Source organism: Pseudomyrmex gracilis, unplaced genomic scaffold (genome assembly GCF_002006095.1).
Source record: "Pseudomyrmex gracilis isolate BER0280 unplaced genomic scaffold, ASM200609v1 scaffold_179, whole genome shotgun sequence".
Taxonomy (NCBI): domain Eukaryota; kingdom Metazoa; phylum Arthropoda; class Insecta; order Hymenoptera; family Formicidae; genus Pseudomyrmex; species Pseudomyrmex gracilis.
Genome location: NW_018020763.1, coordinates 169,636 through 182,471, shown reverse-complemented (window position 1 = coordinate 182,471; position 12,836 = coordinate 169,636). Strand labels below are relative to the sequence as shown.

Below are 12,836 nucleotides of genomic sequence, written 5' to 3'. Positions count from 1 at the left end.
ACGTACGCTTAGGGTTTTTCATGATTTGAGACTGACATACCTGACGCGGATGAGTTCACGCACGAGAACGAAAGCAACTAAGCAACCTTTTCTATGATGGCCGAGTGTGCGGCAAGGAACTTGTGAGTGTTTGATAACGATAATAGGAAATTATATTCTGTAGTGACCATGATGTCAAAAGCTGCGGTAGGCATTGCCGTCGGCATTGCCGGGATTTTCGTTGGCTACTGTTTTTATTTCGATCAGAAACGCCGCAGTGATCCCGACTTCAAAAAGAAGCTCCGTGAACGTAAGTCTAGTGTTCTTTTTTGTTTTCGATTTAATTCATCCACTCTTCTCATGTAAGAAATGCGCGATATTGTCACTATGATATTTGTCGATGAATGTCTATTGTCGTTTTTTCTCAAAAGCGAAAATGAATTTGTCCAATACATCAGTCCGATTTCAATTACTTTGAAACTCGCATAAATTTATTTTGCACGTGCATGCTTTTTCTTCCTTTTTAGATGTGTCGAAAAAATATTTATTCACAAATTGTCATATCTTATTACATCTTACAGTGCAATATAAGATGTAATAAGATTTTCTCAGATGAGACAAATTTTTTAAATTATAATTTAGAATATATATATATAAAATATATTTTTAGCTTGCTTTAGATGAAAAAAAACCATCTCTTTATTTTACAGGCAGAAAAACCAAAAAACAGGCACAAAAGGCTTCATCAAGAATATTAGATCTGAGGGATCGTGAATTAGTGCAAAAATTCTTTTTACAAGAGGTAAATAGCAATTCTTTTAAGATAAGTTTTGAGTTTGCAATGTGTTAGATTGTACATAAATATATATAATTATAATTCTAAGCTTTCTCTCTTTTCTGAAGTATATAATATACAACAAAATATTTATTTATTATATTTGCCAAATATAGGTACAACTTGGAGAAGAGATGCTTGCTTGTGGTGAAGTAGAAACAGGAATTGAACATTTAGCTAATGCAGTAGCAGTGTGTGGACAACCTGAACACTTGTTGTCAGTTCTTCAAAAAACTTTGCCACCACCAATTTTCCAGATTCTGGCACAGCGATTACCAATCGTCAACCAGGTATAAATTTTTACTAGTTAAATTGTTTTAAGATAGTTTTATATCTTAACAGCAAAAAATCTCATATTTGAGTTAGACAATATCTTAAGATCTCTAGATAACATTTTTATTCTATCTTCTTTTTTACAGAAATTGATAACACAAACTCAAATGGCAGAGGAAGATGTTGAGTAGATTAATAAACAAATTATTATTAGTTCTTAAATAAAACCTGAAGTTAGTGACTGTCTATATTTATCATCTTTGCACAAAAAATACAGGTGCAAACAATTAATATCTTGAAACAGAAGTAATCTTATGATTATACATAATATATAATTTGCCATCCTTTGATAAACTTCCATTTTCCTTGAAACAGATTTACTTATTTCTGAGCTGTATAAGAAATTTTTATGAATATTACTCAATGTTTTTCTGTTTATCAGAAATAATTTTCATATTTCTATGTTTAAATAAATTTTACTTAAACAGTAATTTTGATCATTTTGAATAGATGAAACTTGCCGGATGATGATCTAGTTTTAAATCCCATTAATTGCGATACTAATTGAATTATTTGTTATTCATTTGTAACAAATCTGAGAAAAATGTCTAGTTAATATAAGAAAATCTAAATGTTTTTTCATAGTAAACATGTTCACTATCACATTTTGCAGTTTTTAAATGTTCAACTTTAATAGATTTTAAATCCTGAAAATACATATACATGCACAGGGAGACTTTCGATTGATGATCAGTATTAATTTATATTTTGGAAAAAAATACAATTCTACAATAATATTTTTTACACATGTTTATATTTCCACTGTTATTTTCCAGTACAGAGTTTTTCATAATTTATAAATATTTATACTTTTTTTTTGTTAGAAGAGTTATACAAATTAGCTTAACAAAATATGATACTTCTCTTTCAAAGTAGCTTGTATATTTACTTGTTCAGTCTAATTCTAAGGAACATGTTTAGGAATTAGCACTGAAATAAAAAAAATCTTTGTTGTATGCTCTTATTTGCTGTATTTAATAGAATATGTCGTCACTGTTAAATTTGCAGAAGTGATGAACAATGTATGTGTTGCCTTACTTTGTGTGTAGCAAATATGAAAAGATAACTGTACAAACTGTACAATTCTTACAAATCTGATAGCAATCTTTTAAGCTATGATGTCGGATATACACGCATTTAATATACAAATATGAAATTATCTTCAAAAATATATATCTTATATTCCGAAAGCACTTACAAAGAGATTATTGTAAATCTCGCTATATAAATATGCGCAAAGATATATGCAAAGTTTGTAGATAATCTAAAGTTTATATGTGTATATACACTATATACACTTATATATATATATGGATCACTTTAAACATATAAGTGTATATTGTTCTTTCCGGTGGTTACTATAACGAACAAATACTTTGCAAATACCTGTCCCTGTACGTGTGAGAAGTTATATTCTTGTATAAAGGTATTGTTCTAAAAAAAATGGAAACTTATCGATTTCTATATTATAACAAATTTAAAGCTGTATTAAACAAAAACATTAACGGAAGGAATAAAAGCTATATAAGACGTGTTTATTAATTAAGTTTTGTTATTTTAAGATAAATTCCTTACACAAAATTAATAATTCATACATATCTACAAAATCCTTAAACTTACTGGTTAGGTTGTATAAACAAAGTAACATATTGAGAAGTAAAAATATAAACTTCTTTATTACCACGTAATAATATTATATAAAGTTCTTTTGTTAAACCTTAATTTTCCACTTTTAAATAATTAGTCGCATACATGTCTCATAACATGTAACATCTTCATAATCAATACGTAATTAATATTGGAAAATATTATTATCTAATTAATATTGTATATTTATATTATAAATAACAATATTAATTAGATAATAATATTTTACAAATAACAATACTAATATGTTAAAAAAATCTAATATATTAAAAAAGAAGGAGAAAATCGAATTTTTTCCCATAGTATTTCGTAATTGTACGTATATATTCTCGATAATATCTCGATAATAAAATAATCAAAAGTTTAAACATATATATGTTCAATTAAATATTTGAAATTTTACTGTCTTTATAAAATGAAAAATTGAAGGAAGATTTCTAGAATCGTTTTAACATTATAAATCCGGCATATAAAACTTGATTAAAATTGATTTTACCTAATTGTAAATGGAAGTGTTACAACTGTTAGTGATCCTAAACATGGCAGTTTCTATTTCACAATAAATATTGAGTTGCAATATATAAAAATATCTTTAACAATATTTTTATAAACAGTTGCTTTTTTAAACATGATAAATTACGAAATAGACTATATATCATTTAACATGCAATGATCTTCACACATCACAAATACACTATTGTACATTATTGTACACTATATGTTTGTAAAAACGCAGAACTTTGTAAAACTTTTAGTATAGTAGGATTCGCAGGACAACTGAAATGAATTCGGCTGGTTATATAAGGATCTGTAAAGTTGTTCATCTTCCAAAAAAATCCAAAAAATTTTTTAGATCTTTTTCTACGATGCGCCAAAAGCAAAAAAATAAAAAAAAAACAATAACAATGTACGAAACAAAGCTAGCAATATCATAAAAAAGATGGGATTCGATCCTCGGAATGTGATGAGTTATTTTTACAGTTACATGAAAGAAAATCAGTTGTCCTTAAACAAATTATACTATCGTATATATTATATTGTTTTGTACTTTTTGTGTGAAACACGGAACACAAAAGAAATGAAAACCAGTAATAATAAGTCATAATTCAATCAAAGTTTTTGATATTGATCAAGTTTCTGATCTTGAGCAAATATAAATAAAAATTATATATTTACACACAAATTAGATATATATATATATATTTACATATAAATGAAATTATGAAGGTCAAACGATTATTGATAATTGTCACTTTGCATACAAATGTAAATATTTTTTAAGTACATAATCTGGCTATCAAGAAAAAAATCAAAATATAAATTAGCTATATTTTAACCGTTTGAGTCCCAGGGGATATTGAAAAAACACTGTCGAAGAATCCCAAACAGCGCAACCGCGCTTTGCTCGAAATGTGCTGGGTTTTCTCGACATAAAATCTCAACAGCGCGATCGCGCTGCTTGGGACTCAAACGGTTAACACACGAAACTCTTATTTCGAATCCAAAATTTCATTTCTGGCTTTCAACATTACATCGAGAGCGTCATTTTTTATAAGATTTTTAGCTAAATCTTCACCTAATAGCTCTGCGCCAGCAAGACTTAAACTGCTTACTTTACCAGTAACAACGCTACAGTAAAGACGGGGCTCTTGATATGGACATTTCCTATCGTTGAAAAATTAAATACGAAATAAATAAACTGTTATTTTTCAATTTTTCTCTATTTAAAATTAAAAATCATCTTCAACTCACCGTGGGGGTTCACCATCATCGTCAGGTAGATACAACTTACAGCTACAAGTGCTTGTAATTTCAGTCTTGCCATCCAGAGACCACACAGCACCAGTAATTGTTAATTCATTCTTCTTTAATGACGATGATACAGCGACTGGTGCGGAACACCCACCACCAAGAGTTTTTAAGAACGAACGTTCACATACACATCTTACTGTAGTTTCTACATCAAATAATGGATCTAAGAGAGAACGTATTTTCCAGTCGGTTTCTCGACATTCGACACCTAATGCACCCTGACCGATAGCATAGAGAGCCTCTTCGGGTTCTAAAATCTGCAAGAAAACGTACAATATTAACGTAATGAGTTTTTATAAAAAATATATTAGCAAATTTGAAAAACAATCGCACTTGACTTATCCTGTCTTCCCAGCCCATTCTTTTTAAACCAGCGGCAGCTAATATTATTGCGGCATAGGAACCGTTTTCGTCGTCTAACTTTTTCAATCTGGTATTTAGGTTTCCACGAATATTTTCTACCTTTAAATGTGGCATGTTCCGTGCAAGCTGCGCCGATCTTCGTAAGGAACTAGTACCTATAAGACTATCTTTTGGTAAAGAAGATAGCGTTTGACCTTCAAATTTCTTTGACATGACTACTGCATCACGTGGATCCTCACGTCTGTAAAAAAAAAATTATACTTTTAAAGGTGATATTTTTGCTAATATAAAATTTATATTGTGTATTATAACATTTTCATCAAATAACTTTCTCAGAGATTAAACATAGTTACTACTTATTCTACTACTTTTAAGTTAACAATATTATAACAAATTTTCAAATTACAAGATAGTGTAGAAATAAGCACTGTGATATTGTTTACACCATGCACTCTTGCGAGATGGAACATTCTACATATAAATACACATGTTTCTTTCATGAGAATGATAATATGCTTGCTCATAAAAATTTAAACTGTGTGTCTCCATCTTGAAACAATAGGTAACTCAAGTGCTTTTGCGCAACAAATAAATGTGTAGACAAAAGTGTAATGTGTGTTGGAAAGAAGAAAATGTAATATAGTTTCTCAATATTAGAAAATTTAAGATAATCAAAGAGAAATGAAAAACTTACTTTAATATTGCACCTAGAGCCATTCCATTAGGCAATGTAGTGGGTAAATCTTTCAATGAATGCACCACAAAATCAACATTACCGTTTTCCAAAGCCAATTCTAGTTCTTCAGTAAATAAAGATTTTTCTCCAATCTTTGGTAGAGATTTATCCAGAATCTTATCCCCTTTGGTATTCATTGTTACTGTAATTTGATCATAAATGTGAAAATAATACAATTATACAGACAAAATCCATCTTGCCAGATAATAATGAATTATTTTGACATGTTTCATAAAATATACATGATGACTTACAAAGATATTTGGATTACACAAAATAAATTATATAGTTCAAACATAAGAAGGAAAGACAAGAAGAGAAAGGTGAAAAGAAATTTTATTAGATACTACATTAAAAAAGAATTATATATAGCTTATCTATTTCAAATTAAAAAAACATTATATATAACTTACCTATTTCAAATTCTTTTTTTGGATGAATTTCCTTTAAACATTTTATTACATGTTTAGTTTGTATCAGAGCCAACTAAAAACAAAATAAAATACATTATTTTCTTAAAATAATGATTGATGTTTCACATTGCAATATATAAGCGCTAAGAATTCTTTCATATAAGACAATTCAATTTTATAATTGAAAAATAATGCACATTACAAGATTTCAACATTATGTAATTGAATTGTTTTTAAATATAAGATTAGATATGTACCAAATCTGCTGAGTAATCAATCTCACATAGTATCTCGTACACGAGTCTACGCGATGACAATGCAAAATTATTGTTTTTGTAGTCATAAGAGAGATCTGTCATTAAAGATAAACCCTCAACTATGTATGTAATCTTTACCGTAATAAACACAAAATTGCACAATTGCTTTAATTCTAGAGCAAAGCACGCGATACACGTCGATGATTTCGTAACCGCGAGGGGAAAACTTCGTTAGACGGAAATCGGATGTAAATTCCTTGTAATCTTCTCGAATACAGTAAAATTTAAATACCTACCTCACTCTTTCGAGATCCAACGCGGATTACGTCATTTTTTTCCGTATTGTTCATCGTAGTAAGCACTCAGTATAATCACGGAAAATCAAAAATATGAAGCGGATCGTCGAGTTTTCGGAATGTGTCAAATGCAAAGCATTAATTAATAAATTACGGTAATATGAAGTTAAGAATATGTCGAGGACTTTGGATTATGAGATGAAAAAAATGTGTACTTTCACCGTGATTAAAAAATATGCTGAAATTGAATGACTTTACACACGACTGCTTGCTATGAAAAATAGAAAATAAAAAATAGAATGCCCGAATTGGATATGTTTCACAGTCACTGACACTGCAGCAGAATGTGAAAATGAACAAGAGGTTTGGAAGAATTAACTTGATGTGAACACTACATTCTCTCTCGCCATGCTGAATTGTGACTGAACACGTGACCAGACTACCAGACGTGGGCTCGTCACTCACTAACACTTACGAAACGAATGAAATTATTTATATACAGTTATATATAATAAGAAGGGAAAAGTAATAACTGCTCTCTCTCCTCTTCTCACTCAAGTGATATTTGGTAGTAAGCGAATCGACCAATCACGAACAAGTTTTAAAGAAAATGTTCCTTTACATTGTTCGTCTGTAATTGGTCTATTCACTTCTGCTTGAGATTGTCCGTGTGTTTCCGACTTTGCCTTTAAAAATCTAATCTAACCTCTCACACAGGCTTGACACAATCACATGGTGGAGGAAGAAGTTGTAACTTCTTTCAAACAATTGAGAAGATAATGAGTAAAGAGATAACAAATTTTTCAGATTTAAAGCTGAATTCTTGGCTTCTTAAACAATGCGAGTCTATGGGTAAATAATTTATAATTATAATTTACAAAGGAATCTTTAACGTTATGAAATAAACATCCGAAAATATAGTGTTTGTGAGATATTGAATTATTGATAATTTTGCAACACAATGTTATTTGACATTTTTGTGTTTTTTGTTGTAGGTTTGAAAAAGCCTACTCTGATTCAGCAAAATTGCATTCCCCATATATTAAATGGAGAAGATTGCATAGGTTGTGCCAAGACAGGAAGCGGTAAGACTCTTGCATTTGCTCTACCCATTTTGCAACAGCTATGTGAGGATCCATATGGCATATTTGCTCTTGTGCTGACACCAACAAGAGAATTAGCTTTCCAGGTAAAATTTAATATTTTAATCAATTTTTTCACATGTGTTTCATATAAATTATCATATATAAGAACTTTTTCCTACTTGTGCTTATAACACAATATAAATTATATTATATTAACAATGTTATTTTGTAAATTTTAGATTGCTGATCAATTTAATGTTGTTGGTAAAGCTATCAATGTTAAAACATGTGTGGTTGTTGGTGGTATGGATATGATGGTTCAAGGATTAGAATTATCCAAACGGCCACATATAGTTGTAGCTACACCAGGTCGACTGGCAGATCATTTGGACAGTTGTGACACATTTTCTTTGAAGAGAATTAAATTTTTAGTACTGGACGAAGCTGATAGATTGCTGGGCGGTCATTTTGACGAGCAGCTAAAAACGATATTTGCTGCAGTACCCAAGCAGAAACAAGTATTATTATTCAGTGCTACAATGACAGATGCACTTGATAAAGTAAAACACTTGGCTTCTAGTAAGGTATAAATGTTTCTTCATACTACATATCTATTTCTTTAATATAGAATACAATAAGTGAAAGATTCCTATAATATAAGAATATATTCCTACATTATACCAAATTGTATCCCAGCACAGAAATGGAAAGTTAAAGCTGCTTTTAGGTTCACATATGGGAAGAAGAGGATGATGCTGGCATCGCCACTGTAAAGGAATTGGATCAACGTTATGTGTTGTGTCCTAAAGATGTGGTTGATTCGTTTTTGGTAGAAGTAATTAGGATGTTTTATTCCACGAACAAGAACGGTTCTATTATGATATTTACAGATACCTGCAAGTAAGGCAAAATTATTTCAAAAGTTATCCGCAGATTTTACTGTAAATTAAATAAATTATGATTACTAATTTTGTTGCATATGTTTAGAAACTGTCAGCTGTTGTCAATGGCACTGAACGATGTGGGATTTACGAACGTAGCTCTTCACGCGATGATAAAGCAGAGGGAACGTTTAGCTGCGTTAAATAAATTCAAATCTAATCACATTCAAATTTTAATCGCTACTGACGTCGCGGCAAGAGGCTTGGACATTCCAACGGTGCAATTAGTCATCAATCATAAGATACCAAATGTGCCGAAAGAGTACATTCACAGAGTCGGTAGAACAGCTCGCGCAGGTAGATGCGGTATGGCAATTAGCTTGATAACGCCAAACGATATCAAGTTATTACATGCGATCGAGGACACTATAGGCACTAAATTGACAGAGTACAAGGTAGACGGTAAGTATATCGTTTTGCTTCGAGCTTCTGCTCTTTCTCAATAAGAAGTGAAACATCGGAATCAATTCACGATGATTATTGATTGATATTCATTGTTTATTAATCGGTTTTAGATAAAGAAATAGTTACGATCTTGACTCAAATATCGGTAGCAAAACGGGAGGCAGAGATTAGATTGGACGAGACTGACTTTTACGAAAAGAAATTAATCAATAAACGAAAGAAATTAATTTTAGAAGGTAAGGATCCGGATGAGGTAGAGAAGCTTTTGGAAGAACAAAAAAAGAAAAAACGTAAAAAATACAAAAAAAAGAATGCAAATGAAGAACAAACAAAATAAAATTGTTGTTTGCTTGTATATGTAATGTGTATTTATATGATGTATATAACTGATATATAAAAAGTAAATTTTTAATACAAACAAAATTTATTTGCTTTTTTTCTGGCAGTGTCCTGTGATTTTCTGTTTTTTTTTTAAATATCTTTGTTTGTCGACTTCTTGAATTTGAGAATATATAAAAATGTATTTATTGTTTTATATGTATTACATGTATACATGTAGTGATGAATATTGTAAGTGTACAAAGTATATATCCACAAACAAAAGTCGATATATTGTATAAAAAAATGTTACTTTATACGATCAGCTAAAATTGGTGTGACTTGCTTTTGAAATATTCAAAGTCGCGCTCGGATCTTCTCTTCATTTTGTATTAGATTCAGTTTCTGTAAAAATTCATACAGCACGGCAACGTATTCTTTCGGATAAGTGTAGAAGTGAGCAACATGCGGCGACTCGTCAAATATTTTCACGTAAGTCTGAAAGAAAAATATGTATGGTATTTTATTTTGTATGATTCTCTTGCGAATCAGTATGTAAACACACAAATATTACCTTTATTCCCAAGGAATTCCATGTATCACGTAAACTCATGTTACTTTCTACGGTTCCGACTGGGTCAGTTTTGCTTACGAATAATAATGCTGGAACACGTACGCTACCGGTGTGAAACACTTGACTAGAACGAATATAGTATTGCGTCGCCTGTTTATGGAATGTCTTCATATGATATCTGAAAGTAACGTTTATTTCGTATTGTTATATTGCATTAATCGCATTACACATAACATACACATGTCATTATCTCATTACTTCTGTTACACTCACTCTACATATTTTCGCAGCATAGACTGTAGAACCAAGTTCTTGGGAAATACTGCTGTGGGGAAACCTATTGGGATTTGCATAACATCAGCTATACTATCCCACACTTGTCCTACAATCCTGTCTGTAATGTTATTATATTTCTCCTTGTCACTGTGTATTAAATCTAAGGCCTCGCCCCACATATAAGCCCCTACTGAAAATCCGTGTAACAAAATTTGTTCATAATTTTCGTTTTGCTTTAAAAAATTCAACAAATCCCCAGCTACTAGCTGAAAAACAAGTTTCAGAAATTGTGATCAACTACGAATAGACTAACTAAACCCTACAACTTGGTTGTGCGGACTTACTCGGGATCCTTTCGTAGGCCACATAAGTTGCCAAGGAGTGAGAGATACCACAACTACATCGAAACCTTGCTCCATGTATAAGTTGACAAATTTCATCACATGCTGTCTTTTTGACAACAACCAAGTAAAGATAACTAATAATGGCCGATTGTTTGCAACGTTCAAATTATATATAGCCTGCTTCTGAGCTGACTTAGCAAATGTATCTTGGGCAAGAAACTCAATATTTTTTGTAACATGATGAACCGACAACATTCTGGCTAATTGTCTGACAGCCTAAAAGAATGACAAATATATTACATAAATAACAAAGAAATAATCATACAGACATTAATATTTACCAAATATTGATTATGTTTGAGTAGCTGAGATGACGTATGTGAGATGATCTGTCTTCCTGTGAAGACACCACATAAAGCTCTGACAATCATGATGAAAAAAATTGGGATCTTCTTTTAAATACACTTATCATATAATGATAACAGTTGCTTTTATCTAATACGACGAAGAAAGAAAATATCCGTAATTAAAACAATTAATTAATAATCAATGGCCACTAAATTTATAAATTATCAACTACAGATCACTCAAAATTTTGATTAACAAAAAAACAAAATTAAACTGAGAGAAAGAACATCAGCACTCTACCTCGATAATTCTGCCGACACTACGTAATGAACGACTAGTCAGGATTGGCTTACCATTTATTTCTCAATATAATTATCTGATCCGTCGCTCTTCGTTTCTCTTCTTCTCTTCAAACGTAAAAAGGTCAAATTCCACTCAGTCGATGTGCATTTTCAACTCGTCTAATTTGTTACCAAAAGTTTCCGCAATTATATCGAAACGATCAATGTCGAGACGAGATTAAGTGACAATGTGACGTCTGTTATATATATAATCCGGATGTATATACACGTAATAAACTGATATACAACTTATCTCCGTCTCGTAGTTGATTAGCATTTAATTTTTACAGTAGCATTTAATTTTTACAGTTATTTTATTAAAAAGCGATTTATCCGTAAAATATTCTAATTACAACATGCGGTTATAAATCATATTGAAGCGTTTAAACTAATTATAGAACTTTAGCGTTAGCTCTTTTGAGATAGATTGCAAGTAGGATACTCAAATGTTTTACAAGTGTGACAGTTGATTCTGTTGAATTTTTCACTCACACATATCAGCTTGATTTTTCAGTGATTGTGATAATGTAGACAATCTGTCTCGATATTATCTCGCGAGTTTTCACAAGTACTTTGGGAGACACTCGCAAATCAGCTATAGATATACACACAGCCAGCCAGCACAGCACGACGCGAGTGACACGAGTATAGCGAGTGCTACGTATTTATGATCTTTACACGCAAGAACGTACATAACGACGACGCGTAACGCACAGTAACGCGTGAATATAGAGGTGGAATTTTTGTTTTTTTATGAGAGCAAAAATTTCGTCCAATTTTGACGTACAGCCTGTCAGAGATCTCAAGAAACAGAACAAAAGTACTGATCGACTCTCGGGTTCTTTCTTGTCATGCGTGACCGCCCGTGACGCATCCTGTATACGAGAATCATTAAATGTGCGTTGCAAACTTTAAAAGACGAATGAGAACGCACTTTCGCGTCTATTGCACTGACAAATATAACAGCAACTACCTACGTGAGGAGAGACGACGCATGTCTACGCACCCGAATGACATGTACATTCCAACGTATATAACAGCTGTTTCCGTTTTACTTGCTCTTTAAAACGTTCTATGTATATACAGCACAGTTCATTGCAACTATATTGCAGCAACGCTGCAACGTTGCAAATTGCAATGCAACATTACAAAGACATTGCAGAGATATAAATCCGCAAAATATTATATATATATATATATAGCACACTTGTAGCAACATATAACAGTAATATTTTAGAATTATTACAAAAACAAAAGTTTTGTAATGTAAAATAATAATAATTATATATCTTAGTAATGAAATATTATAATAAAATAATTTTTGATAATATTTTATTGTATATAAAAGAAATCTGATAGCAATTAAGATATAGGCTCGTTATAGGAGTTCTAAAAATAAATACATGTATTCAAGTTTTAACATATTTATACAAGATGTTTTTTGTTTTAGGATGAAACATGAGAAGATATGTGAAATAAGGGAAAACCTTTATATAAACAAAAATTTGTGCAATATATATATATATATATATA

At 31.0% G+C, this 12,836-nt stretch overlaps 4 protein-coding genes across 7 annotated transcripts; 2 read left to right on the top strand and 2 right to left on the bottom strand.

Moving 5' to 3' along the window:
- Positions 1-74: 74 nt before the first annotated feature.
- Positions 75-2,689, top strand: LOC109857969 (mitochondrial import receptor subunit TOM20 homolog B-like). The gene is made up of 4 exons (XM_020434788.1): positions 75-289; positions 690-781; positions 931-1,104; positions 1,234-2,689. Exons 1-4 carry the CDS (start codon positions 169-171, stop codon positions 1,276-1,278), a joined length of 432 nt encoding a protein of 143 aa, XP_020290377.1. The 5' UTR covers positions 75-168; the 3' UTR covers positions 1,279-2,689.
- Positions 2,690-3,148: 459 nt separating this feature from the next.
- Positions 3,149-7,107, bottom strand: LOC109857973 (porphobilinogen deaminase). Its single transcript, XM_020434794.1, has 6 exons — positions 6,672-7,107; positions 6,119-6,191; positions 5,664-5,847; positions 4,940-5,210; positions 4,547-4,863; positions 3,149-4,459 (listed from the first exon to the last, which is right to left on the bottom strand). Exons 1-6 carry the CDS (start codon positions 6,723-6,725, stop codon positions 4,285-4,287), a joined length of 1,074 nt encoding a protein of 357 aa, XP_020290383.1. The 5' UTR covers positions 6,726-7,107; the 3' UTR covers positions 3,149-4,284.
- A 107-nt stretch (positions 7,108-7,214) lies between these two features.
- On the top strand, positions 7,215-9,444 carry LOC109857972 (probable ATP-dependent RNA helicase DDX49). The gene is made up of 6 exons (XM_020434793.1): positions 7,215-7,523; positions 7,667-7,860; positions 7,996-8,340; positions 8,484-8,656; positions 8,744-9,099; positions 9,213-9,444. The coding sequence occupies exons 1-6, from the start codon at positions 7,451-7,453 to the stop codon at positions 9,437-9,439; spliced, it is 1,368 nt and encodes a 455-aa protein (XP_020290382.1). The 5' UTR covers positions 7,215-7,450; the 3' UTR covers positions 9,440-9,444.
- A 74-nt stretch (positions 9,445-9,518) lies between these two features.
- On the bottom strand, positions 9,519-12,381 carry LOC109857974. 4 transcript variants are annotated; one of them, XM_020434795.1, is made up of 7 exons: positions 12,281-12,381; positions 11,316-12,178; positions 10,956-11,109; positions 10,615-10,890; positions 10,268-10,536; positions 9,995-10,172; positions 9,520-9,918 (listed from the first exon to the last, which is right to left on the bottom strand). In XM_020434795.1, the coding sequence occupies exons 3-7, from the start codon at positions 11,043-11,045 to the stop codon at positions 9,778-9,780; spliced, it is 954 nt and encodes a 317-aa protein (XP_020290384.1). In that variant the 5' UTR covers positions 11,046-11,109; positions 11,316-12,178; positions 12,281-12,381; the 3' UTR covers positions 9,520-9,777. The 4 variants fall into 4 exon arrangements, with proteins under 4 accessions (XP_020290387.1, XP_020290384.1, XP_020290385.1 ...); XM_020434796.1 differs by lacking the exon at positions 12,281-12,381 and having other exon boundaries at positions 11,316-11,500; positions 11,796-12,271; XM_020434797.1 differs by lacking the exon at positions 12,281-12,381 and having other exon boundaries at positions 11,316-11,423; positions 11,796-12,271.
- Between the last annotated feature and the right edge of the window lie 455 nt (positions 12,382-12,836).